The 27,933-nt window shown below is 46.4% G+C and overlaps 2 protein-coding genes across 2 annotated transcripts; both read left to right on the top strand.

The window, feature by feature from the left end:
• On the top strand, window positions 1-27,775 carry LOC144124151 (semaphorin-2A-like). Its single transcript, XM_077656809.1, has 14 exons — window positions 1-1,014; window positions 2,112-2,226; window positions 4,071-4,122; window positions 6,353-6,415; window positions 8,130-8,234; window positions 10,847-10,964; window positions 11,655-11,819; window positions 16,912-17,033; window positions 19,357-19,480; window positions 21,577-21,640; window positions 23,807-24,153; window positions 25,766-25,893; window positions 26,312-26,457; window positions 27,615-27,775. Exons 1-14 carry the CDS (start codon window positions 585-587, stop codon window positions 27,643-27,645), a joined length of 2,010 nt encoding a protein of 669 aa, XP_077512935.1. The 5' UTR covers window positions 1-584; the 3' UTR covers window positions 27,646-27,775.
• LOC144126378 (uncharacterized) lies at window positions 12,719-13,698 on the top strand. Its single transcript, XM_077660431.1, has 2 exons — window positions 12,719-12,767; window positions 13,034-13,698. Exons 1-2 carry the CDS (start codon window positions 12,725-12,727, stop codon window positions 13,696-13,698), a joined length of 708 nt encoding a protein of 235 aa, XP_077516557.1. The 5' UTR covers window positions 12,719-12,724.
• Window positions 27,776-27,933: the final 158 nt, after the last annotated feature.

Here is a 27,933-nt window from a genome sequence, read left to right as displayed (position 1 = left end):
GGGATTCCAGGGTTCGGTGCAGATCCAAACAAGAAAAAAACTCATCCAGATTTATCTCAAGCGGCTCATAAATATAGACGAATCCGTGAGGAAAAAATCACGAATTTTGAAAGATCTTGAGGAAATCGAAATGAAAATCGAGGAAACAAAGCGGCGTTGGTTGAATAACTAAATTTCAAAGAAAAAATCCGAAATAAAAAATTTTGAGAGGAAAGTAAAGGCATCCAGAGGTTAAAAATCCCCGCACAGCATTCTCTTTTTCTTTCTTCGAGGCCCCATGTAGGGCCACCTGGACCTTGGAATTCTTTGTGTTCGAACAGAAAACCGCCTATGTGCCGGCAGCTAAGTTCCACGGATGTTGAAATTACTCTAATTCCTGCCTTAAAACAATAAAACCAAAGGAGTTTTTCGTTCGCTGTTCGATTTCTGGCTATAGTGTACCACTGTAGCTGAAATGCTATATGGCATCGGAGCTAACGCGGCGGCAAGAGACCATCATCCAGGCCATTCGCTAAAGACGACGACGACGACATACGAAAACAGAGACCGTTAAGCCTGAGGACATCGTCATTGACGGACCAAAGATGGCGAAGGCATACTACGAAAACCGGGCCATGGAGGTCAAGGAAGAGGCCTCCGCCAGGCACATCATGCCGATGCAGGCTGTGCCGATGCCCTCGCAATCGGCCTCGACATTAGGCACGCTGTCGTCCACGCCGCAGGACAGCGGTACGCAGTTGCGAGGGCACGTTAGCGCTCTCCTCGGGCGCCCTGCCTGCCTGGCGCTTGTGGCGCTCTGCCTGCTGGTATCCGCCGTGGTCGGATGTCTGATCACGTTGACCGCCATAAGCTACCACGACAGCGGCGACAGGTCCGCAGTCGACGAGTTGGATGTCACTCAGGATCTGTCTTACAACATCGGCGGCCCGAGAGGCAAGGTGACCATCGCGATCCCACCACGAACGACAACGCAGAGAGGGTGGATCGTGTCGAAGATCGAAATCGCCAGGCAAGGTACAGTACGTCATGCCAAAGTGGTGAGCCGCACGTTCGTGCTACACTAGCGGCGAACATAGACGCTGCGTTGGCCATACCGCGAATGCTGCGTTGGCGAGGGATGTTTTTTTTTTTTAAGTCTAAGATCGTGTTGAAAGGAAATACCCGCTGAAACTTTAGAAATAGAGCTCCTGTATGTGATCCCCGCGGGAGAAGAGCTGCGCGTATGTCCGCCATCTTGCTGTTGTAAGCATGCCAGTTGCAAAAGAAAGGTACTTTCTTCGCTTCTTGATTATGCAGTGCTGGGCACAAGGCGATTATTTTTGCCTCTCGAACTCGCTTTCTTGCAAGCAGAATATATCTTCACTGTGTTCGCTAGCTTGTTACTAGCTAATTATTTCTCCGGTTACGTACTTCCGGACGGCAAAGACAAATGCACCTGCCCACTCGAGCACGTTGAGACTCCGCCGAAACGTGGCGTTAAGCAGAAAGTTTTGCCTGACTGCATGTCTCTCCGATATGAGGGTGGTTATTTGTTACCCCCTTCCACCCCACCCCCTCCAAAAGAAAAAGAAAAGCCCGGGACTGCACCTGCAGGCCTACCTCAACCATGTACATGCATGAAATCAATGAACAAAGTCCCCGTATGGCTGCCGGACGCGCCAGAAATCTGTGAATTTGTTTCTGGCGCTAAATCTTCTCATTAATACTTCGTGTTGTCCTTACAGAAATCGAACATGTGCTCAACAGCTCACTCTGAAAAAAAATCCGCTCACCACAAAAATATTTACGAATTCAGAATGCTTTTAGCAGCAATACAGTGGCAAGCTGTGCTTAGGCACCGGCTTCTGTGCGATGCATGAATGTTTTGTAACCACGTGATCGAGCTCGGCTAAATAGAAGCGCGAGCAAGTATCGCGTGTTAATCGATCTCTTGCAGGGAGAACCGGCAAATCTGTTTCTCTCTAACAGCTGACCTAAAGCTATGAGGTGTAAAGGCATAAAATGGACATCGACGTGCCGACGGTATAGTTCATTCCTCTTGGCTAGTTTGCTAAGCACATAGCTCTCTGTATCTGATAAATGCGTGCTTAAAAGTTGATGTGGCTGCGCAGTGCGCCCACCCGCACCTCGAGGCGAGCCCTCCTCGAAGGTGTTCAATCGGGGCAAGCTCTACTACCGAGCGGCATACCTGGACGAGGCCGGCGGCCACCTGTTCGTTGGCGCCATGTACGTGCTGCGCATTTTTCGCTGCTGTGCAGTGGATTGTTTGGAGCTCTGGACGATGGTTAGCCACGAACGCCGTTTCTAACGCAGTTGTAGAAGGGAATTGTGTTTGTGATAAAGCTCAAGAAGAGGCGGCGGATAGTTTCTCAGCCAGCTCAGAAGCCTTTATCTTTAGGTTTCGAGGGTACCGATGCTATTGCGCGTCTTTTTTGCAGCACGTACGCTCAAAACAAAAAAGGACAGAAAGGGTGATTTGAGGACTAACTGCATAGTCATAACCCTTACTCTCTTCAAGACCCATCATTACTCCCTTAGAGAGAAACTAGAAGCCACAGTTAGTCTTCCCACGGACTGAATGCTCGTCGCTATGCCATCATCCTGAGTATGGTACCAATTTACCTGCTTTACTCACAGACCGTGCTTTTTTTTCTTGATTTGAACATGCGTACAGACACAAAATACATACTCTGGCACTTCTGCCAAATTGGTTTAGCCAGCGGGCACTGCTAAGAGAACAACGGGGAAAATCAGGATTCAAGACAGGAAGGCTTCTATGTGCCAAACTAGTCCAATATTTCCCTGTTTGTTGCAATTCTTATTTATCAATTGGCAGCACCATATCCCACGCACGAAGACATCAAAATACGTGTGATAACATCTGTTCGACTAAACCCGCTGTGGAATCCCAAGCATTGCCTTGAAAACAATCAGAATCATCTCTTCGCATCAGTTGCACTTCTTTGAATATATTTGCGTCCTCTCTCGTACAGCGCTCAATTCTTCAACGAAATCGCTGTCGTTTATTTGATATTTTCGGTTCGGCCTCGCTGCTGGCAACCATGTTCCAGACGTGGAATAAGCGGGGTTGCGGAGCGTACTAGTATGCAGGGTGTTTCAGGGAATCCCGACCGCAATTTCCTTAAAATAGGCGTTGTGGTTATAAAGATTATTATGCAGCCCAGTTGCAGACTTCGGAATACAAGTGAATCGTGTTACTTGCTTTGCTGGTTACCTACATTCAAGCAGTGAACTTTTTAACTATTTCAGTTATGCGCCTGGCTGCAAGTGGGCTTTTGTAGCTGGTTGTTAAAACGCGACTACGCTCGCGGTGCTGGGGGTCAACAAATTTTTATCACCCAGCGTGTCATTTGAAAACCACGCGGTTGTGAAGTGCACGCACTCACACCCACAGGCAAGCGTCGCCCGACGGCGCACGTGTCACGTGTAATTCACGGGCCCGCCCGGGCTGGAACTGGGACTCTTAGCAAGCAGCAGTATGGCAGAAATTTGTGGCGCGTAGTCGCGTTTCTGAAATTCTAAAAACTATTATCGCTAGAAGTGCAAATATTATTTTTTTAATATAATTATCCAGCTTACTAGTTAACATGATTGTCTTGTTTTCTAATTTCCGCCGCTACTGGTATTACTTTGCCGCAGTCGCCACCTGTATACCTAAAAAAGCGTTTTTTTTTAATTTGCCTCTGGGATTTGATGAAGCACCCCTAATAATTTAGTACAAAACCTCTCTTGATATTCTATCATGTGTCAATTTTCTTACTTTTTTAATCACTGACGATTCGTAGGTGAAAAATACCTGACAACTTGTCACAGGTAGTCCTTCCTAAACCTATCAGCAAGTGAAAATCAACTTCCTGTCCCATTTGTGGCTATACTGGATCGTACAATCTGCCTTTTTCTTTTTTGGTGAAGACAAGTGAACAAAATAACTGCACGACCCAGCTCAAATCATCGGGCAAATGTCTCTAGCGTTGTCACCATCAGGTTGGGTGGCTTCATTACGTGCTTTTCTAACAATTATTTTATGCAAAACTCTGGCTCATTTTCAGGGACAGGTTGTTCAGACTCAACCTTGATGACATAAGAGGCCTGCCTTTCAGGGTAGGTTTTCAAGAACGCGCTGCCCGGTGCGTATTGGGCGGATTGGTCACGTCATTCAAATCTGAGAGCATGCCTCACCGTAACTAAGCGCAGGGGATGAGCAGGTTTTCTCTCTCTCGCGTTATCCTTTTCACTTTCTATGTCGGAAGTAAAGCTGCAGCAGGTACTGATTACTTGGATGCCAATGAGTGACAACACAAGCGTTCTTGAATTGTTGATTGTGCGCAGGTCAACGAAACGGATTGTGCGCTGACAGGGAATGCGCCCGTTTTTTTTTTATCAAATTTGATTCTGTATCTTCTCTGACATCCGGGATCTTAAAAGTTATAACGAACCCTGTATATAGCCTTCATAGATTACGAGAAAGCATTTGACTCGGTTCAAACCTCAGAAAATACTGGAATATATCTCCAGCGACTGCTCAGCCACTATAGACCTCCATAGATAAAGTAATTAAACCCCAATAAGGAACAGTGTCTGGCATGGAGACGTGACCTCTCCAGTACTATTCGCCGCGTGTTTACGGGAGGTATTTACAGATATGGGTTGGGAAGAGTTGGGGATAAGAGTTCCTGAAAACATCTCTCAGTAATCTGCGATTCACAGATGGCATTGTCTTGTTAAGTCACTCGGGGGATGAATTGTAAAGCATGATCAAGGACCTATGCAGGCAGAGCAGAACGGTGGGTTAAAGAATTAATATGCAGAAAACCAAAGTAATGTTCAAAAGTCTCGCAAGAGAACAGCAGTTTATAATTGTTAGCGAGGCTCTGGAAGTGGTTAGGGAATACGTCTACTTAGGACAGATAGTGAACGCAGATCCGGACCACGAGAGTGAAATAACAATAAAAATAAGAATAGGGCGGAGTGCATTTTACAAGTTGGCGGTATTGCAATATCGCTCAAGATAAAAGTATATAACAACTGCTTTTTAGCGGTACTCAACTATGGGGCGGAACCGTGCAGGCCAACGGCAAGGGTTTTAAATTGAAAACACAATTTTTTTAAATAAAAACACATCGAGCTATGGAAAGGAAAATGATAGGCGTTAAGGTTAATGGTATCCAAGTCGAAATCAAGAAGTAGAAATGGGCACGGGCAGGGCTTGTAACGCGAAGGCTGGATAACCGATGGTGGTTAAAGGCAACGAAACTAGATTCCAAGAGAAGGAAAGCTTATCAAGTGGCGGCAAAAAGTCAGGTGGGCGGATGAGATTAGGAAGTTTGCGGGGATAAGATAGCCGCAGCTGCCACGGAGCCGGGTTGATTGGAGAGATAAGGCAGAGACCTGGCTGCTGCTGATGATGACACATATATTGCACTTTAATATGCAACGCCTTTTTATTATTTTTTTCACATTCATGACAACGCAAAGAAAGACGACCATCCGTGTTACTGCCTACATTCCTCTTGTGTTCCCGTACTGCATTTACTCAGATAAGCGGACAGTTTGACCGATGTCACTAGATCCGCACAATGGAAGAATTTCATACACCACTCCAGATTACAAGACTGCCTAGGCTAAGTGCGATATAAGTATATTTCTTGCTACCTGAAAACTTCGCAGCAAAACAAAAATAAAATGGCTGCCGTTTCTCAAGTCGGAAGGTGACATTGTGCGTATTTTTACGAGGAAAGCTGCTCAAGAATGGAGGATGTAACGAGGTCACAGCTGTCACGCCCATTTGTAACTTAGTTGTTTTCAGGTGTGCGTGTTCCTGCTGCTCCAACAGGTCAATTAACCCTGCTTCTGGTCTTGTCTTAATCGCAACTTTGCAGGACAGTAGTTTAGTGTTTGCCTCTTTTTCCAACTAAACGCTCATGTCAGCACTTAAAATAGACTTGTGCAGCCATTGTAATAGAAAGCGGACAGTTGAGTTGCAGCAGTAATGTTTATAGAGTAGAAGGTCGTTAATTCGAGCTCACGGGGGTTCAAATTGTGTTAGACTTAAGGGGAAACGGATCGGCCTCCTCCCAGTCGTGTCGACGGAACCAGTGCATCAGCTCGAATAAACCGAAAGTTGTAATTAAGCGAGTTAGAATTAATGAGGTTAAAGCAGCAGTCGTAAGGAGTGATTGTGCTCTCATTTGGACGATGAAATTGCTACATCAGTCCCGTTCACGACGCGGTTTCAGTCATATCAGATCAGCAGTTCGAGTGCGCAAGATTTTTACAGAGTGCGAGAATAAATAAAAAAATAGCACTTCTTTTGGCGAACGAATTTCTGCAGGAGCTCATCTTGCCGGCTTCAAAAAAAGAAGTGGAAAGCTGTAAACGCAGAAAAAGCCATCCGGTGAGAGACTTGAGAATTCCCCTCTCTGTTGCGGAACGAACTCAGTGAAAGAAAGAAATGCCAAAACAGGATTATTGACAACATTTTATTAGTTTGTAAATCCGACTCGGCACAGCGAAACTTCGGTCTGCCAGTGGGGCCAGGACCTCGTCAGCAGGCTAATTACCTCCTTTTGCCTTGCCACACGGGCAGTACCATGTATTGCCCATACAATAAATCATAAATCAGAAACATCAGCAATCACCATCGCGCTTCAACTGTTATCACTTGACGTGGTAGCCATCATGGCAGTTGCTTACGGTCCCTCCTGGTATTAATTTTTATTTCTTTATGCCAGTGAAAAGTTTACAAGTATCTTTAGGCAGAGAAAACCCTGATCGTCTCCCAAAATCTGCTACTCAATTTTTAGTACAGAAAACGCTGAGCTTCGTGTATTGTAATAGTGACGCTTTCCCGCAAAATTTTAAGTAATGCAGTGAAGTAAGCTTGCTAGAAAAAAATTCAGTGTCTGAACATTGTAGCGCTGGCAGACGACGGACGAAGGGAGTACAAGACACACAGTTTTTGTCCTCTCTTCGTCCGTCGTCTGCGAGCGCTATAATGTTCAGAATGTCAAACAAACTTGCCCAGCAACATACCCTGTTCAATGTCTAGTAGTTGTTATGCTGCCGAAATATACTCCTCTGCTCGCCGTACACTCCAGTACACGTTCTAACGTTAATCGCCGTAGGGGTATGATAAATCTAAATCCGTTTCTACATATCTTGTTTTTCATTTTCTTAAATTATAGTCAACTAGTGATGAAGCGCTGCCCATTCGTGATATTTAAAACACCCGCCATTCCTATTTTTCGATTCTTCTTACCTTCTTGCATATTCTATATACCTCCATAATGTACTAGCATCACAATACGAACACGCAGAAATCGGAGGACAGGACGAAAAATCAGGAGAGCCCGTTGTCCTAACTTCCTCCTCCTGCGTGTTCGTCTTGTGGTGCTAAAACATAATGGACCCCTGCCAACTCGCCCAAATGTCTACCCTTTTTGCGTGTTATTGTATCTTCGCTATGGGCCCTTATAGCGCGAAGAAAGCGCCTATTTTCCTTTTCACATGGCGTGTCTTGAACTACTACGATAACACTAAGGTAATATTTAGAACAGTGGTGCATATATATAGACATGACATATTTTGTTGACTCTGCTCGTGCTAGACTCTGTTTACGGCAATTCGATGCTTGTATTCTACTCTTATCGTCGTCCGGCCTGGACTGACAGTGTTTATAAGTAATAATAAGCAAAGCACGTATGAAACGCTCCCACGCTTCAGGAAAAACCCTTTTTTTTATCGCGCGAATGCTCGAAGTTTGTTTTTCGCAAGCCAGAAGCTCATGCTATCGTCTCCTTCAACAAAATATATTTCTCTCCACAGCTTGTTTAGATTGTGTCTGTTTCCTTCCTCGAGAATGGAGCGCAATTTTCTCTACTTTCATATGCGGTATTTTCCTTGCATGATTCGTCATTAGGGGGGGGGGGGGGCGGAAAACCCCGATGGAAGTTCGACACCATCAAGCCGACGTGGCTTGTAGGGCGCAGCTCGCAGCAAGTGCTTCAGGAGACTGGCAACGACATGCTAAAAAGTCATGCGTCAAGTGCTTGAGGAGGGACTGCTTGTCAAGTCTACTTGCCGAGATTCCAAACTGTCATTCGACGCAGATGGACTGCCGCAACCACATTCGTGAAGTGCACCCCATCAGGAACGGCGACACACTCTACATCTGCGGAACCAACTCGTTGGCCCCCACCGACTGGCAAGTGAAGGTGAGCACGCTTACTAGAGCAGTCGCAGGGGGAAAAGGGATAATAAATGACTTCACAAACCATGGTACCACTAAATCGGGAAAAAACAATGTAAGGCCTTGATAATACCGTAAAGAGGGGCACTTGCCCTGTGCTTGCCTGCGTCCGTTACCCGTGTTTGGACGCCTATCTGGGGTTCTCTGTGCCCAACTCTGCGATCTGTCTCATTTAAACCTAGCTGTGAAAGCTACATCTGACGTCACAAAAACCAGCGCACCGAACAGCCAGAGCCGTATACACCTTAAGGAGACTTCTAACTCACGCATGTGACGTTAGCGAACGCAATATCTGCAGTTCCACCCAATCACAGGCTGTACTTATATGCGGGTGGTTTTGAGAATTAGGCTAGCTGCGTTGCCCTCAATTTAAGTGGAACCCTTTTCGTTAGCCTCTACTTTTCTACCTCATAGGTGAGTTCAGGTAAGATGCAGCTGTTGTATACTTTTCTCTGGAGGGGTATTGGTAAATTGCCATTGAAGATCTGAGAGTACCTGCCATATGCGCTCCACCCCATTCTTATGCTTTAGTTACTTCCCTCTCGTGATCCGGACCTGCGCTCACTACCTGCCCTAAGTAGACATATATAATTTACACTTCCAGCGCCTCGCTGCCTATGGTAAATTTCCGTTCCATTGCAGAACTATTGAACATTACTTGTTTTTCTGCACATTCACTTTTGCACCAACCGTTCTTCTCTGCATGTCTAATTCATTGATCATGATTTGTAATTCGTCGCCAGGGTGACTTAGAAGGCAATGTCATCAGCGAATCGCAGATTACTAAAGTACTGTCCGTTAACTCTTATCTCCAGCTGTTCCCAATCCAAGTGTCTGAATACCGCCTGTAAACACGCACTCACTACCTGCCCTAAGTAGACATATATCCTTTACACTTCCAGCGCCTCGCTGCCTATGGTAAATTTCCGTTCCATTCCAGAACTATTGAACATTACTGTTTTTCTGCACATTCACTTTTACACCTACCGTTGTTCCCTGTATGTCTAAGTCATTGACCATGCTTTGCAATTCGTCGCCAGAGTGTCTGACAGCCTTCCTCATTGGAATTTTCTTCATACTAAAGCATTATATGGCTCATCAGCAACGACACCCGGCGGTGTTGACCAAGAAATGTGGTACCAAAGCATCATGACGTCACAACGATCTCGCATGCCGTCAGCAGTAGACCGTAAGACAGTAATGGGCGATCACAGACAATGAAGCAGAGATTAAACCAGAGTAGTTAGTGATAGAGATAGTGGTAGTTTTGGAAACGATAGAGGACGTCACTGTCCTGTAAATAATGATGAGGGTCATTAATGACAATGGCGATTATAAAGGCCTTTAAGTTGATGGTCTTTACGGTAAAGGCCTTCTTGATAAAGGACTTTAGGTCAAATTCCTTTTGGTAAAAGGCCCTTATGATTAATACCCCTGTCACACAGCATTCCTCGAAGGCCTTTCCAGCAAAGGCACCTCTTTTCACCAAAGGGCCGAAACCTCAAAGGAGCAGCGACGCAGCTACATAGTGCAGCCCAGAGGTGAAACAGTCTGTGAGGTTTAGCACCCGATGCTGCGCTTCAGGCGGCTGAAGTGAGTGTCTTAAAATTAAAGCGGAGAATTCTGTTCATTCGTTGAGCTCAGAAAACCTTTTATTCTAATTGATTCCTTCAAAAAACTGCAACAACTACTCTCATCAGCAGCAGCAGGTTTTGTGTATTGCCTTGGCCACCAGGGGCACTCGGTGTTGCTGCAACACTTTCGCTGCCTTGACAGCTGGGCATAAAATATAAACACCCGTACAGAAAGCAAAGCCAGGCACACCTTTCGTATTTTCCAAATATGTTTTCAAACATTGTTGGCTGTCTCTATCTTTTTTCATTGCTTACACTTTTTGACGTTGGGCGGCACTGCGATCGCAGGTTTTCGAAGGTCGCGCCTTTAGCTCCAAAGTCTCAGACGGGTGCCTACGCCTCCAAAGCCCTTAGCGGCAAAGGCGCAACATTTGTGCCGTGTAGCTGCACTCCTTACGCCTTTGGATATAAGGACCTGATTTTCAAAGGCCCTTGTGGTGCCCGTGTGACAAGTGTATAAGACATTTAGTGTAAAGGCCTAGAGGCCAAATAATGCTTTCGTATGCACAGCACACAAGGATCTTAAGTGCCCACCGTAACTTTTTGCTGTCTTTATGCAAGACTATGGTGGCTGTGCAGCCGCTATAGATAGCCAGTATTTTTACATATGACTCTTCTACACCCGATATTTCCTCTATTGAGAATAACGGATGAGAGACTTGGGGAGCATTTGAAGACCGTGCATGTCGCATGCGCAGACACTCAAGTCCTCAGGTTCCTAGAGGTAAGGGCCTGTGTGCTTCATGCTTCGGTCAGCTGATGTCTGGAGCACACGTGCGGGGTCTACACTAAGGGCGCACGCAGTATGAGTCAGCTGCAGTTTCATGGGCTATAATTCCTGAGAATTCGATCACTTGGGACCCACGTAAACGGTGAAGGCATGACACCGATGTTACGAAGCGCCCTACTTCACGTTTAATGCAGCTTTCTGTGGCTCACGCAGGCTAAAGCCATGGTTCTCGTGCCCGTGGACGAGCAGGTGCCAATCGGGCAACAGGTCCGCGGTAGGCCTCAGGCCTGTCCCTTCTACTTCCACCAGGACACCTCGGCCATGTGGATCGGTGAGTTTTGTCGACGGTCAGCTGTCACGGGGGTGCGAAACTACCTGAACTCACAGTTTGCCTGCTTGTTTGTTTGTTTGTTTGATTCTTTGTTTACTTAATGAATCCCCCCTGTACGCACCACTTACGAACCTGAAAACAAAAATGGACAAGGACGCCTACCCGCCGCGGTGGCTCAGTGGTTAGGGCGCTCGACTTCTGATCCGGAGTTCCCGGGTTCGAATCCGACCGTGGCGGCTGCGTTTTTATGGAGGAAAAACGCTAAGGCGCCCGTGTGCTGTGCGATGTCAGCGCACGTTAAAGATCCCCAGGTGGTCGAAATTATTCCGGAGCCCTCCACTACGGCACCTATTTCTTCCTTTCTTCTTTCACTCCCTCCTTTATCCCTTCCCTTACGGCGCGGTTCAGGTGTCCAACGAGATATGAGACAGATACTGCGCCATTTCCTTTCCTCAAAAACCAATTATTAATTAATTGAAGGACGCCTAAATACATTTTGTGCTGCCAGTGCAATAGCATTGGCAGCTTTTTACGCCTTTGCCGGAAGTGACTGTGCTTCCGGTCTCGTGACGTCGCTTGCCTCCAGCCAATGGGCGGATTTTATGACGAAGGACGCGTTTTGGCACTCTCGGGCTTGTAATGCTACCGTAATGCAGCTTTAGAAGCCCTCACAAGTACCGCTCTGTGCAGACGACGCGCCCGTGAACGGCACTTCGTTCGTGGTGGCGCTGCACGCGGGAGAGGTGCAAGGAGACAACTACTACATCACGAGAACGGACGCTTACGACCGGAAATCGGGAGCGCGCCTCCACCGCTACCTGTCCAGCCGGGACGGCGGCATAAGCATGCTCAGCAGTGAGTTGCCGGAGGCTCAAAAGCAGTTTTGCACATTTGCGATTCATTTTTATGCATTCTGTTCTTTCTTTATAGTATGCTTCAGCTGACCTAGTTTTGCGTTGTATGTGTTTAATTAGGACAACAGCCCTTTAAAGGTGCACTAAAGATTATTCTGAGCTCGTTTTTTTTTTTTTACCCTGGGAACTCCCTCTACGTCCTCCGAGCATTCTTAGAAACTTCGAATTATTGTCCTGTGCGGCCGATTTGCCCATTAAACTGGATTAAATGTCCCGGCTCCTGTCTTTCTTTTTTTTTTAACTGACCTCCGAGTGTGTAGGAGGAGTCAACCAACACGTGGTGTTCCTTTCAGCCGGTCACGTGGCGGCTTCGTTTTATTTTGTATTTTTTATGTTTTTGTGAATAAATAATTTCAGTCGCTGACAACATAGCCGCAAAATGGGCTCACGGAAATAAAAATACGCGTGAACTCTTTGCTTTCGTAGATCGCTCCGCCGATGGCAGCGCGGCAAGCCGCCACGCGACTGGCTGAAAGGCACCGCACGAGTAGGTTGACTCCTACTACACTCAGAGGTCAGTTAAAAAAAAAGAAAAGGCGGCAGTCGGGAAGTTATACCGATTTCATTGAGAAATCGGCCGCACAGGACAATAATTCGGAGTTTCTAAGAATGCTTGAAGCGTGTAGACCGAGATCCCACGGTAAAAAGGCACCTTCAGAATCCTCTTTAGTGCGCCTTTAACCTCTTCAGACCCCTTGTCCCCCTACGGGGACATTGGTTCTCGAGCTCTGCCGAAAAACTGAGCTTTCTTACAACATAGACCTGATGTCCCTGATGAAGGACAAGCACTGTGGCGCCATCTGTGAAGAGCCCAGAGAGTTTGCTCGCTTCGTCGAGCAAGACAACATGGCTGCCATCAGCACGAGCACGTTTTACACGCGACGTCGAGGTAAGTGCTCTTTGAGTATTGATAACTGTTTTGTTGGCCGTCGTATGCGATATATTTATAATCGCTATGGTTTGCTGAGCATTTTAGTGCTTTTTATTGCGCCAAACCGTAGTTTTCCGGCACATTACGCGCATTGAAGGAAATGTCCCTGTACGGGGACATTGGGTCCCGGTCCTCTCGGTCCCCAATCGGTTTCGCCTGATGACATAATTTTTGTTAAAAGTTGGCCGCCTAGAATTTAAACAGATTTTTGTTTTTCATTTCAGCCCTCACCATTAGCAAAGCAGAGGAGGTATTAACATCAATTTGTGACCGTGACGACTCCGACATATCTGACTCGGAAAGTGAAGGAGAGAATTGTGATGCATACGACTGCGATACTGAGGAGTACACGGATGCCTCGTCAGACAGCGACAGCGAAGACCCGAAAGCTCACACATCACAGCGCCGTATTTTGTGGCGAACAGCGATTTCAGCTCCAGAAAATGCTGTGCCAGACCAAGAAACAGGCTGTATTTTTTCTGAAGTTAGGTGTGATTTCTCACCGCCTGATTACTACAAGCAGTACGTGAAAGACGATATGCTGGTTGAAATGGCTGAGAAAACGAACCAGCGGATCCACAAGGATAGAGGAATTGCGGCGAAAATCAGTGCTCAGGAAGTGAAGCAATTTTTGGGCTGCTCGATGCTGATGGGAGTTATAGGGTATCCACGGATCCGGTTCTTCTGGAAAAAAGTAATGGCTGTGAGCGCAATAGCTGACACCATGCCAAGAGATCGCTTCTTCCAGATTAGGTCTAACCTGTGCTGCCAAACTGAAGACGATGTCACCGACAAGGACAAAAAGTTGCAAAGGCTATGGACCGTTTGTCGAAATGGTTCGGCAGGGTTGCTTGTCCCTGGAACGACCAAACTGCTTTTGCGTGGATGAGCAAATTATCCCATTTTCCGGCCGTTGCCCTGTCAAGCAGTACGTTCCGAACAAGCCACATCCAGTGGGGCTGAAGAACTTTGTTCTAGCTGGCAAGGACGGACTGATTTATGACTTCAGAATATACAAGGGCAAGGACACCTTTCCCGACCTCACCCTTGGTGTGTCTGGAAATTCAGTTCTGGCACTAGTGGAAACGGTTCCATCATGTTCGACGCTCTACATTGACCGCTGGTTTACGTCCAGTTCATTGATGGACGAGCTTGTGAAGAAGGACATATTTGCCACTGGCACGCTGATGAAAAACCGCCTTCCAAAGGAAGTGCACTTCACGAATGACAAAGATTTTGTTAAGCAATCAAGGGGCACATCTGAAGAAGTCATCAGATTTGATAAAAAAGTTGCTTGCACAAAGTGGCTTGATAAAAAGCCTATTCTGATGCTTTCTTCAGCATTTGGTGTCGATCCTGAGCACGCCTGCAAAAGGTGGTGTAAAAAAGAAAAGAAGTACTTAGACGTCCCCCGCCCTGCTGTCATAAAAAACTACAATGACAAGGTAAAAGAATGCAGCGCGAACAAAAACAAGGACGAACAGAAGTGGACAGGACAGGGCGCTGACTACCAACACATTTATTCAGAAAGATGAGCAGCTTATATAACGCAGTCCAACACCCACGTGACCAAGTAAATAGCAAACGCGTACAACTAATATAATACAAAAAAACAAAACGAAGTACACAATATCAAAGTGATACATATCTGGGTAACGCAAAGTAAGCCAAGACCCGATAAAACCGAGAGGACCACGACGAACCAAAAGGTGCACGCATGGTCCATAACCATAACCATAAGGTCCATGCGTGCACCTTATGGTTCGTCGTGGTCCTCTCGGTTTTATCGGGTCTTGGCTTACTTTGCGTTACCCAGATATGTATCACTTTGATATTGTGTACTTCGTTTTGTTTTTTTGTATTATATTAGTTGTACGCGTTTGCTATTTACTTGGTCACGTGGGTGTTGGACTGCGTTATATAAGCTGCTCATCTTTCTGAATAAATGTGTTGGTAGTCAGCGCCCTGTCCTGTCCACTTCTGTTCGTCCTTGTTTTTTTCGCGCTGCATTCTTTTACCATGTTCACTGACCAACAAGCCCAAACAGCCGCTTTAGTACAATGACAAAATGGGCGGAGTAGATCTAGCTGACCGAATGCTAGCTCTCTACGCACAAAGAAGCCGGAGTAACCGGTGGACCCTTCGTACAATCCTCCACATGTCGGATCTTGCCTGCGTCAACGCGTGGCTCCAGTACAGAGCAGACCAAAACACGATGGGCCACGCCAAGAACATCATGGACTACCTTGATTTCAAGATGCATGTAGCGGAGGCGCTCATATGCGATAACATAAGCCAGGAGCTTTCTGATGATGACGAAATGGACATCCAGCCCAGAAAAAAACCAAATGCGCTTCCCTCACAAACCTTCCGGAAACAAGGGGCACTTCATCTCCCACTGAAAGATGATATAGCCAGCGGCCAAAGATGCCGAAATATAGGGTGTGCGATGAAAACACGCCACCGATGCGCTCAGTGCAATGTCTACCTGTGCATTGAGATTGGGCGAAATTGCTTCTATAATTTTCATGCATGACTGCCCAACGTTGTTCATAGTGTTCACCATAAAATGTAAACAATAAATTTTTGCTTTATTGAAGGTCTGAGTGGTGTGACAATTCCGGCTTTGTTCAGGACGTGTGCACAAATATGTGTCCTCAAACGGACAGCCAATACATGGATAGTGACCCAGATGTCCCTGTAGGGGGACATGCATTTTGAGACACATCGAGATCGCGGTAACTGAAATCAAAAATTGTTCGTGTTTTGAGGACACAAATGGCAAATATAATAGATGAAATAAGCATTTTCTCTCGGAAATTTCTTCTCGGGTCTGAGGAGGTTAAATAAAAGACGATTGCATCACTGATAACGTGGCATGCGCATGTAAGGCCTTTTTCTTAATTCGTTGAGGCTGGCTTCCCCACGTTACACTTTGTTCCAAGAATGGCGTAAGTAAAACGAGGGTAAAGTGCTGGATACGCACGAGCACTAGTACTTTACAGGTGCCCGTGGTTTTGTCACCGTAACTACGTTGACATGCTTCGCTCCGTAAAGCATACGAACCACGGCTATTTTGTTTCAAAAAGTCTGCTCTTCTTCCATTAGAGGGGCGCGCAGTATTGAGGTGAAACCGGCTTGACAGTGATGAAAGGGCTTGCGCTGACAGCTGCTATTAAATTTTGAGTTACTAACATCTTTAATCTGTTGTTAATTTCTTCCTAATGTTTCAGCCTTTCATGGGTACAAGAGTTGTGGTTGTACGTATTTTTGTCTGCATTGTGTATCATATAAGCTAGTCTATACTCGGATATTAAATGTTTTCTGGCGTGCAATCTTTGGTCACTCCTTTCTTATTTGATCGTACCGACTGGACACCAAAACTACTACGCTAAATCGGGTAATAGTTAATGCTTTTTTTCACATATCCTCAATTAAGTATTATTATTTTTGATCTGGAGAAAAATAATAGTACTGAATGCAGATCACGGGCCTCATGAATGTTCCTGCTCATACCAAGTGCTCACGCGCTTGCAGACACCACCCTTCTTGAAACATTTAGGCAGGTGCCTTAAAGGGGTGGGAACACCGAATTTTTCGCTCCGTGCTTTTTCTTTGCAAGGATGCACATGATAACAGTAAGCATGCGCATATAATGGTTAATTATCCAACGGTCGGTGAATAATTTATAATGGACTTTCTCCTCCCTTGTAGTTTCGGTTTCGGTTTCAGCAGCCAAACTGTGGCTGGAACACCACGAGTAAATTTTCAGGTAACGCTAGAGACAAAAAAAACTGCCATATAATCGCTGCTTCTTGCTCGAAATTACGGCATGTGAACAGAAGCGATTAGATATCAGCTTTTGTACGCCTGACGTGATCTCAAACCTACTTCTGATGTCGCAGCCGCCATTCAGCTGCTGAACGGACACCGAAACTATACATTGGAGGAAGAATTCAACCATAACTTATTTAACGAGCGCTGGCGAGTTCCACATGGTTACCCATGTCTTTTAGGCACTGACACTTAGTCCGTAACTATTTTTAGCAAACGTTTGAGGCGCGGTCGGTTTAATTGTAGTCCCAACTGTCACCGCTCGCAGGGCCTCACTCGGCGGGTACCCTGTCGCTGGGGGAGTATATGTACTTCGCCTTCCGCGAGGACGCCCTGGAGTGCGAACCCTGCGGCATCCGCGCCACCTCGAGGTTGGCACGAATATGCAAGGTGCGAGCAAGGCCATCGCGCAAGTCTGGGTTGCAGCTGGTACAGTGCCACGCTGGTGGCAGAAAGCGACGAAATAGAAAACACAAAGAAACGTAATAGGAGGAACACGATTATCCAAAGCCTAATTTCGAACTAAAATTAATGAAGCGTACACGCAGCACATGGGTTAAGTCCACTGCGAGGCGAACGTGTTTATTTATAATGGCTATGGCGTTCGGCGACTGATCCCAAGGTCGAAGGATCGAATCCCAGCGGTGGCGGCGGCTGTATTTCGACGGAGGCGAAATGCAGTAACACCTGTGTGCTGTGTGTTGGCATCGCACGTTAAAGAACCCTAGTAACGACGTATCTCGAATCCCACGCGCCGCTTTGGGACTTCAAACCCAACACGCCCTGCCTGCCTACATATTGGAGTGGATTGTTTGCAACAGTAGTGAATCGTTTAGCAGAAAATGCCCGGTAATCCATCCAGCACGCATTTCGACTTGAGCTAGGCACTGCAGATCGCCTGAAAGCTGTTAGAACGATAGTAACAAAACTATGACATTTGCCTTGGAATTTTCTTAGACCGGTCAAAACATTCGACAGCATATCGCTCATAGTCTTCTGATACACAGGTTATAATAGGTAGTGTTTAGATGACCTGATAAAACTATCTTTGTAAATTATTTTCCCGAGCTTAAAACAGTCTATGTAAAGAACATTTACAGTGAATTGGTGCAGGTAAAGCATGTGGTCCCACAGTGATCTATACTTTGCCTTTTTTGTTTGGTATGTCATTTTTTGCATTATTTATTGTTTAGTGCATTAACGGTCTCACCTGGCTTAAAATAAACTTTTTCAGTATGCAGACTACACGGTCTGATAATTTGAATAAAACAAAAATGACCCTCTACTGTTTTATCAAATACTTTCCGGTGAATGTTCTGGGAACCCCCACAGAAGTTTAACTTTGAACGAATCTGTTGTTCTCAGGGAACTAGGTGTGCTGGATGTCAGTGTGTAATCTGTTAAATACCTTGCCCTTTACTTCAATGAACATACGTCGCGGGCTACTCACACGGAGTGTGTCATTAATTCTCTTAGAGCTGCATCTGCCCAGCTGTACAAGTTCAGGTTTAGTTGCCGAAAAAGGCTATGTAAACTATTCTTTAGAGCGCCAGGAGAATTGTGCCGTGGTATGGAATATCAGTCTACGGCCCGTATACTCGCAATCTTGAACTCTTCGGGATAACAAACTGCTTGTCGTATCTCGAATAACATTTCATATGAAATGATCTCTGTAAAATTTGATGACAGACCTGAAATGGGAAATGCCAGTTTAACATTTCATATCAAACGATCTCTGTAAAGTGTGATGACAGAACTGAAATGGGAAATGCCAGTATCTGATCTTTTGATGTTCATGTTCAGGAGATTACCAACAGAATCTTTTTTCAGCCGATTATAAAATGTCACTAATTAAGCACAATGTATTTCATAAAAAATTGACTTTTTAGACTTAATTCACTGTGGGTGGTACAGCACGAACAAGACGACGGACAAAAGCAAGACGACAACACAAAGGAGCGCTAACTCGCAGCATAATTTCTATGTAGAAGATCAAACATTTATACATGAAAGTCACGTGACACGACAGAGCATCGAGCACTTCGTCAAGCAAAATCAAGAAAGTACAACTATCGCCACTCATCTGCCGTGTGGCGAAGTCCGATCAAAAGCCTATCCCTTCCTCCCCTCTCACCCTACCTTATTACCCCAAGTCAAAACAATCATGAATTTTCCAGAAATAAAACCTATTTATCAACCAACAACAAGGAAGGCTGGCCTACACGATCACGATCACGAGACTGTCACGATCATTCACATAATATGCTAAGAGGTGTCGCCATTTTTATGTGCCGCATTAGTTCAAAGAATAGCCTGCAGAATTTCAAACACCTGGGATTAGGAGGCCTTCGCTTCCATTCTTGTATTCGGGTGAGAAGTTCGCATTTTCACACATATAACCGCCTGTTTCCGGTTGAAGCAACGAAGTTTGCACACATACACACACAATGAATTATGTCGTTTCTCCGTGATTTGTGTCACTCACACATATACTTATACGCGTACAAGAAATCATTGTTCATGCCCTTCTGCTAGGCTCTCGGCTGAGAGCGGCAGTATTGTAAAATAAATAAAGAAAAAGAAGGCTAGCGTAAGTTGGTGAATGCTGACAAAACTCGTTAATGTTTTGCCAACTATACTTCTTCTGTTGTCACCGTGCTTAAGATGAAATTGCCGTCGAAGATGAACGCCATATATCTCTGCGCGCGAACAGAACGACCTTGGCAGCCCCATCAACGACAAACTGTGGTCTTCGTTCATGAAACTTCGCCTGCAGTGCATCGATACGACAGCGCGCGAACGATATTACCCTGAATATTTCAGCTTTGACGGATTGTGTAAGTATAGCAGCGTTCCATGTCTATACCTATAAGCTGAAGGCAAACCGATCCGAGCATGATCTCCTGTTTATGTTGTCCTTTTTCTATGAGCCACGACTACGACAGTAACCTGCAGAAAATTCCAAAACTCTCTCTTTTGTGCGCACTGTCGTGCGACGCGCGGTTACCTGGGTTCTCAGTTCGAAAGCAGAATCATTATAGCTGCGATATTATGGAACAGCTAATACTCTGCCCATAAACTGACTCAACAGAGCGAACCATTTTCTTACACCTCCACGCGTTCGCGCTTCAGTGGATTCTTATACGCGTTGCGTCGCGCATCAAGAATGAAAGTCAGCTTACGCGTAGATGAACTTGGGCATAGGTAGGTCATAACTAAGAGCTTGCGTAACAGCCGCTCGACTTGTGGCAGAGATTCAAGTTTGTTCAAAGTTCGCGCGAATGGCTGCGTAATGCCTTGCACTGTAGCCCAGCGCGAGGGAGAGAACACCGTAATCAGTGAGTTATCGTTATACCCGATATACCCGCCGATATACCCGCCGCGGTGGCTCAGTGGTTAGGGCGCTCGACTACTGATCCGGAGTTCCCGGGTTCGAACCCGACCGCGGTGGATGCGTTTTTATGGAGGAAAAATGCTAAGGCGCCCCTGTGCTGTGCGATGTCAGTGCACGTTAAAGATCCCCAGGTGGTCGAAATTATTCCGGAGCCCTCCACTACGGCACCTAATTCTTCCTTTCTTCTTTCACTCCCTCCCTTATCCCTTCCCTTACGGCGCGGTTCAGGTGTCCAACGATATATGAGACAGATACTGCGCCATTTCCTTTCCCTAAAAACCAATTATTATTATTATTACCGCCGCTGATATACCCGCCGCGGTAGCTCAGTGGTTAGGGCGCTCGGCTACTGATCAGGAGCACCCGGGTTCGAACCCGACCGCGGCAGCCGCCTTTCGATGGAAGCGAAACGCAAAGGCTGCCGTGTGCTGTCCGATGTCAGTGCACGTTAAAGATCCCCAGGTGATCGAAATCATTCCGGAGCCCTCCACTACGACACCTCTTCCTTTCTTCTCTCAACCTTCAATTTCAACCTTCCCTTACGGCGCAGTTCAGGTGTCCGCCGAGATACGAGACTGATACTGCGCCATTTATTTTCCCGAACAACCAATTTTCAATTTCAATTTTGCACTGATATCCAGAAGGATGTCACGTACAGCGTGTAGGGTAGGCACGGCAAAGCTAATAATAAGATTCAAAATTTGCAGATGTTTTGTTTCGGCTTTACAGGTAGCAGTTGAATGGTAACTATTGTTCAAGAAACAGGGGATTATACTGTATTTCCTATCATGTTAACGGCGAGTCTAACTGCGTATAGTTGCGTTTTAAAAAAACAGCTCTGCTGTGGATAGTGTAAACCCTGAAGAAGGGAGTTGTTTATAGCTTAATCATGCAACGCGGCAGCTAACTATGCCCTTTGATGGCCACACTGCACAGTGTGACGACCCGCCCATAACTTCCCGTCAAATCCGCCCGTAACACCGCCCGTTATTGTTGATTTTGCCTGCGTTTGTGAATTATTAAAAACAGCACTACGCCATATTCGCTCGCATTGTGGACACACCTGCATATTACACTCATCCCCAACATTAATCATTTACAGCGGGAACATTCTTATTTACCAACCTGCTGCGGTGGCTCAGCGCCTCTGGCGTTCGGCTGCTAAGCACTAAGTCGAGGGTTCGATTCCAGCCGCGGCAGGCTTACTTTGATGGCGGCGAAATACAACAACGCTCGTGTGCTGTGCGATGTCAGCGAACTTTAGGGGACCCCACGTGATCTAAATTTATCCGAAATCCTGCACTATACGACGTCCCTCATAGAGCATGTGTAGCTTCTAGAGGTTCAACACCACAATTTACAACATAAACTTAATCGACCACAGTGTTTACTTATCTAACCAGGATGACAAAGGCCGTACCAAATTATCACCAGGTTGTTTTGTCAAAGCCGGGTGATCATTGTGCCGATAAATACGGTATGTTTCATCAGAACTGTTCTCTTTTATTATTTTTTTCTCTTTCTTAATCGCATTCGCAGATGATACCTCTTGGGTTCCAGACTTTGAAGGCGGCCTGCTGTTTGGAGCTTTCGTCACTGTCACGTATGAAGAAATAAGTGCACATATTAGTAGTTTGCACTGTGGTTTTGAAGAACGAGGCAGTGCGGATGGTTGTTAGTCACTGTTTCGCTAAGGTAGTTAATCATCATCATCAGCCTGACTACGTCCACTGCAGGACAAAGGCCTCTCCCACTGACCTCCGATTTACCCTGTCCTGCGACAGCTGCGGCCACCTTGTCCCCGCGAACTTCGTAACCTCATCCGGCCACCTCACACTGTTCAGCCCCCTGCTACGTTTGCCTACTCTTGAAATCCCGTTTACCTTAATCAGCCGTTGGTTATACCCCCATTGCGACACGGAGTCTATGATTGTGCAAGCGACTCTTCCAAACTTTTTTTCGAAGCGTCTAGAGCAGTTCTGACTAAGTCAGTGATGCTGGCAACATTTGGCATTCCTTCTGGACAGAATGATACGGCCATTTAGTGCCTAGAAAAAAATGATCGCTTTTCAAAAACAAGAAAAAATTCAGGGTAGCACTTTGTTGACCTAAAGTGTGGTGAGGCGAAAGCCTTTAGCGCGGTGTTCCTGCTTGTGTCACTGATGTGTGGTTAAGATGTTGATTAAGTACACAATTGTTTGCGAATCTTAAATGCCTGGCGACACAGAAGGGCGTTTGGGATGCATCCGTCTGATTCGACGCCTTTCCGTACTCTCCAGCATCCTTACGGTAGACATATATTAGGTTGGGGCAACCTAAAAAAGATTGAAAAATAATAAGCCCCTGCCTGAGCCATTGACGTATAACAGGCTTATTCCTAGACAAAAAAATTATTGTGGGACGATAAAAGAACGAAAAATAGTGTCCCTCCCCGTGCCACTAAGTACAACAGACAAAAATTATTGTGGGACGATAAAAACAACGAAAAATAAAGTGTCAAGGAGACCAACATATGCGTTCGCGGGAAGTAGCGCAGTCGTTAGCACGCTCGGCTGCGGACCGGGAGGATGATGGCCATGCACAAGGATTATTTTTCTTATACAGTTAATCTAGTCATCGCTGCGACATGACTTGAGACCGGACAAGGTCAGGCCGCAAGTATGAGCTATTAAAGGCTTTCGCGTTAATAAATGTGGACGTCGCGAAGTTTTATGGTGCACTGTAGGAAGTGCTGTCTGGCGCTGTAACTTTTCTCTTCTCTCACGCGGTGGAATGTTTTACAGGGCAATGTAGTTTTTTTTTTTTTTGTGGAAGCTACTTCGGATGATAAAAAAATAATAACTGGGCGTGGAACAAGGGGAAACGGAGCAGGCAGCCAAGCGTACGTCATTCGCACGCCTTCAGCCTCGTCCTCCTGCGCGACTGCTGGTGATTGCTGCGTGACGCGTGACATTATGTTGACAACTTTCTACAGATGCCGCAGAGCAACCACAGTGCTTCATAAGAATGCGAGTCAGAAAGTGGTTCCGGTAGAAACAATCTGTTCGTTGCTGTCAATTCCACACTGCGAAAAGTATTCAGGGGTCTGTTTCTAAGAATTACCGATGAAATATGGCGTTCAGTGCTCCAACAATCCCTAATCTAAAGACCATAGGGTCATATTGTGCAATTCTGGAAATAAACTACTCCGTACGGTTAAGAACCTAAATTAACAACGTATAACGGTATGCTTCCAAATTGTTATTGGAAAAAATGATTGGGCATGTGCTCAACAGTTGAGCTGAAGAACGATAACTTAGTACAAGTATAGTGAGGCGCAGGACATATAGAGCGCACGCATGTCTGCCTAGACCCAATATTTGCGATGGATGTGGCTATTGAAAATATATTAGCAGAAAAAAAATGCCGATGAGTTGGGGGCGCACTCTCAGGTGATGGAGAAGCATCTTTCATATACTCCTCGAAAGAAATACAGACTGATTTAACTAAAAAGTTCCGAGCGTTGAAAAACTGCATTGTGCTCTGCGATGATACGACTGGGGCAGTACTGTACGTATAGGAGCCGTCTTTACTTCGGCGCGCCCGTTGACGCCGCGGATCAGGTCTTCCCTAAATTGTTCAGCATTTTATAGTGTAGCTATTAAGGAACCGTCACTGGGTTTCGCGGCGACGTCGGAGCGAAGTTGAAATCGGAAGGAATGTTCGATTATTTATATCGATCTGGCTTCGAAAGCCCCCGTGTACATCGCTGCACGTTTTACACCCGCAGTCACGGCTACCCGGATTCGGCTGTGTGCGCGTTCCGACTGGCCGACGTCGAGCGCGTCTTCGCCACTAGCGGTTTCTTCGAGCCGTACGCGGCCAGGCCTAACAGGATCAGCAGGAGAGAAGCGAACGTGCCGTCCCCGCGTCCTGGCGTCGGGTGCCCGCCCAACTCCCAGAGACAGCGCTTCGATGGCCCACAGTTCCTGGCCAAACACCCGCTGCTTTTCGACCCGGCCCCGCAGCGCCACAACCGGACATTCTTCACTCGATCCGGCTCCGCGTTCATCAGCCTGGCAACGTTCGTGCTGGACACCACATGGGGCACATGGATCGTCTGCTACGTGGCCACGGGTACCTATCACCCTCCCGACTAACTCTCTTCCAAGATGAAGGGCAACTCCGAGGAGGGTGAAGTTAAACATTTTGAGCTTGCCTTATATTCCTTAGAGTCCGCCCTGTCTGTTGGAACAAATATTTTCTAAAACAGTCGAGTAAAACGATTTATAACAACAGGAACGCGAAACCAAAAACGAAATTCCGCTACGTGGCCGAACGAAGTGCTTCGTGTGATGCACTAATGACTTCATAATAAAAAAAACTTGAGTGCACACGTTCAATGCCTGAAATGCAGCCCGCAGACGATGACGGCACCCTTGGAATGGCTGAATTATGACAAGCCTGAGAATGGTTGGTTTGCAAGCGGAAAGCCGGTTGATGCATCAAAGGGACACTGAGGATAAATTGGTTTGCCTGTATCGACTGATAACCGCATTCTAGAAAAAAAGAAGAGGATATTCTCACTGACTACGGCGCTTTAGTAAACTGGAAAAGAAAAATTCACGGGCGATCAATGCGATTGATGCAGAGGGGAATACGTTAGCATGCGGGCTCCGATTTCTTGAGCGCTTTGTGTTGACGAACTGAAACAGTTGGCACCAATATGACAATTTGGGTTGCTGCTGCGATGGTTCAAATCTCCTGGGTTCCATATTTGTCATGCTCATTAAATGGCGCACCCTTGCGCTTTTTTTTTTCTGGGGGGGGGGGGGGGGGGGGGCTTAATGACCGCGTGCTCATGCGTCTGGAAGCGCATGAAAGTTTATGAACACAATATCCAAAGCACAGCACGAGGCGCGCGGATGAAAATTGATGAACAGAAATCCAAGGCACAGTGCAAGAGGCTGGCAATTTAAAACGTGGGGTGAAAGCAGCGCCGAGGGCAATAATGAAAAAAAAAAAGCGGAGATAGCCGAGTCGTCTAAAGCAGCGGCAAGCAAAGTTGATTTGTTCGCGCCTCCACGGGTTCCGATTCCGCTCGAGACTATACGTTTTCTTCTGCTCACGCTTACTCGGAAGGTTCAGAGAACGACGCCGACGGACAGTTTCTCCCGATATAAGTGTTATAACGCTAACGCTCTAACAAAATATAACTATTTTGTTAGTGTGCTAGCGTTAGTATAACCGTACTTTGGAAAATACTGTCAAGCCGCCACTCCACCCCGCGAGATTATCAGAATGCAAGCCGACCATAGCCACGGATGGCATTTATTACTGTTAAAACAACAGCGCAGGGTAGAAACTTACGGGGAGAATAACCTAGCTAAGAAGTCCTTATGAGCGACGGTTCACCCACATGAAGGCAGGAAGGACGGTCCAATCGTCCAATACTGGACGAAAAGAACTCGCGAAAGGCGGTGACGACGTTAGCGCCCTCTCTTGAATAATAACGCAACTAATTTAAACGAAGGTTTTCCGCGGGGAATCCGAACATTAGTGGACGCACTACTGGCTCATTCTCAACACCACTGCGGCAAGCTAGTACAAGGAGGATGGGTTGAACAACATTCCTACAGTGCCCGCAAAACATGGGCGAAGACAGATTACGACATGTGCACTTATGATGAGTGACAGATTGCTAAGCTGCCCGCGCGAAGCAGTTAGTAACGCAGTCCTCTATTTTCAGCGGAAGGCATGGTTATGAAGCTGGCCGAAGAGCACCCCGTCGGCACCCAGGTGCCGAACCCTGCCACTCTGGTGGACACCTTCACAGTCACTGCGGAACCAATAAGAAAGCTGCTGGTCTCGCTGAACGTATGTATGCAAGCCTTTTTGCTCGAAAAAAAAACAATGTAAACAAGCAGCATTGCGCCCCAAACAAACCAAGAGAAGTAACGAGGCAGTATGTAATTCCCTTTCTGAATGTGTAAATAGCATCGTTGAGTCGAAAAAGGGCGCTGTCTGTATACTGCACCATGGGCCTGCCACTACCGTTACATATTCCCATCTAGCGGCTTGCTGTTAAAGGTTTATTATTGTTCTCGTCGAATTTTAAATTATTACAGTTGAACCTTGTTATAACCAAGTTGAAGGGGCCCGGTGATTTTTTCGTTATAGCCGTAAGTTCGTTATAGCCTGTATTGACCGATCTAGCTTCCGGGGAATCATTTCTTCGTTATATCCATTATTTCGTTATAACGAGGTTCGACTGTATTATTATTATTATTCGCAGCGCCGCAGCCTGTACGTGTTGAGTGACGACGCGGTTCGCCAGTATCGCCTGGACGCGTGCGAAGGGCGCCACTTGGATTGCGCGTCCTGCGTGCTGGACCCGTTCTGCGGCTGGGACGGCACACGCTGCCTTCCTCACGCTGGCGGGTACGTCAAGCGTAGCTACCTGCCCGAGGGCTGCTCGCAGTTCCCTGTAGCGAACCCAATGGGCACTGAAACTCGCTTAGACGTCCTGCGGACGTCCATGGGACATCCAAGGGAGTTTCAGTGCCCATTGGGGAACCTGTGCGAATTTCGCTGAATTTGAACTTGAAGCGATGTGGCTGTACCTACTGTTAGATCCTAACACATCACGTCACATTGCCTTAAGCTGGTTAATTTTACAGGTTACCCTGTATACGATATGCTTTATACACAAGCGTATACCTATAATGAGTGCACACTGTTGGGCAAGTTGGTTGTAGTACACCGTTAAGCAAGGGGCTTCGCAATAAACATGGACGCGCCTGTCCTTCTGCTCTTCATGTCCATGTTTGTATTGCGCAGTCCCTTGTTTGGCAGGTATAAAGTCCCTATATTTGGACACAACTCAAGAACGCAGCGGCAAATGCCCCTCAAAGGAGGCCCCCTAGTGAATGGCGTCGACCGATTGTCATGACGTCGCGGTTAATCATCTTGCATTTGCTACTGTAAAATTAAAGGGGCTGGCTGAGGAGATTAAACTCGTATTAACCGGATTAACTGCGATGTCATGACTTCTGGTCGGCGTCATTCACTAGAGAGCTTCCTTTGGGGGTCATTTGCCCGCTGCATTCTTGAGTTATTCTCAGTATGCAGATGCAAGTCACTCGATCATGACCATCATCACCCACACCCGAGATGAGTCCACTGCTCCACGAAGGCGCCTCCCATGACTTCAAAACCATTTTTTCGACGGAAGAAAAGTATACTGCACGCTCTCTAACAGCTACCGACCAATCGGCCCCTGCCTTGAAATATCCATTTCATCGAGAACTTAGGTACGTTGTCCATACTCGTTCGCTGGCAGAAGGACCTGGGTTACTGACGATAATTTTGCGGAGCTTCATTACAGTAAGCTTGTTCCACATATATCTCATTAAAAATTTGTACAAGATTCAAGCTAAATTGACTGTGACATCTAACGTTCCCCCTGACGCGCGGTTCATCGAGATATCGCCAGAAAGGACGCTCACAAATTAGGATTACTGATATTTGTCAAGAACAAACATGGAAGACATTGCGGTCAGTGTAGCACTCATTCTCTTCTTCATTTTTGTTCCCAGGACAACCGCTACCACTGCGCGAGCATGCTGACGACGGAAGCCTGGGTGGATCTTCAGTACAAAATACAATGGAAAGCTCTAAGCGTTGCGCCTGGCAATTCGGTCTCGTGCGGCTTGTGCCTTTTCTTTGTATGTTTTGAAATGGAGTACAGTCAGGGACTCCGGAACAGGGGGGAGGGGGGGGGCGCCCCCCCCCCCCCGCAACATTTCCCCCCCTCCCACTATTCTCCAATTGTTAGCATTTCGATCAGATTTCTGACAATTGAAACACTTCAGTTCTAGGACTCTTTTAATAAGCACAGTGGAACTGAGCTACTCT

This window comes from Amblyomma americanum, chromosome 3 (assembly GCF_052857255.1).
Source record: "Amblyomma americanum isolate KBUSLIRL-KWMA chromosome 3, ASM5285725v1, whole genome shotgun sequence".
Taxonomy (NCBI): domain Eukaryota; kingdom Metazoa; phylum Arthropoda; class Arachnida; order Ixodida; family Ixodidae; genus Amblyomma; species Amblyomma americanum.
This window is presented reverse-complemented; position numbering and strand designations above follow the sequence as displayed.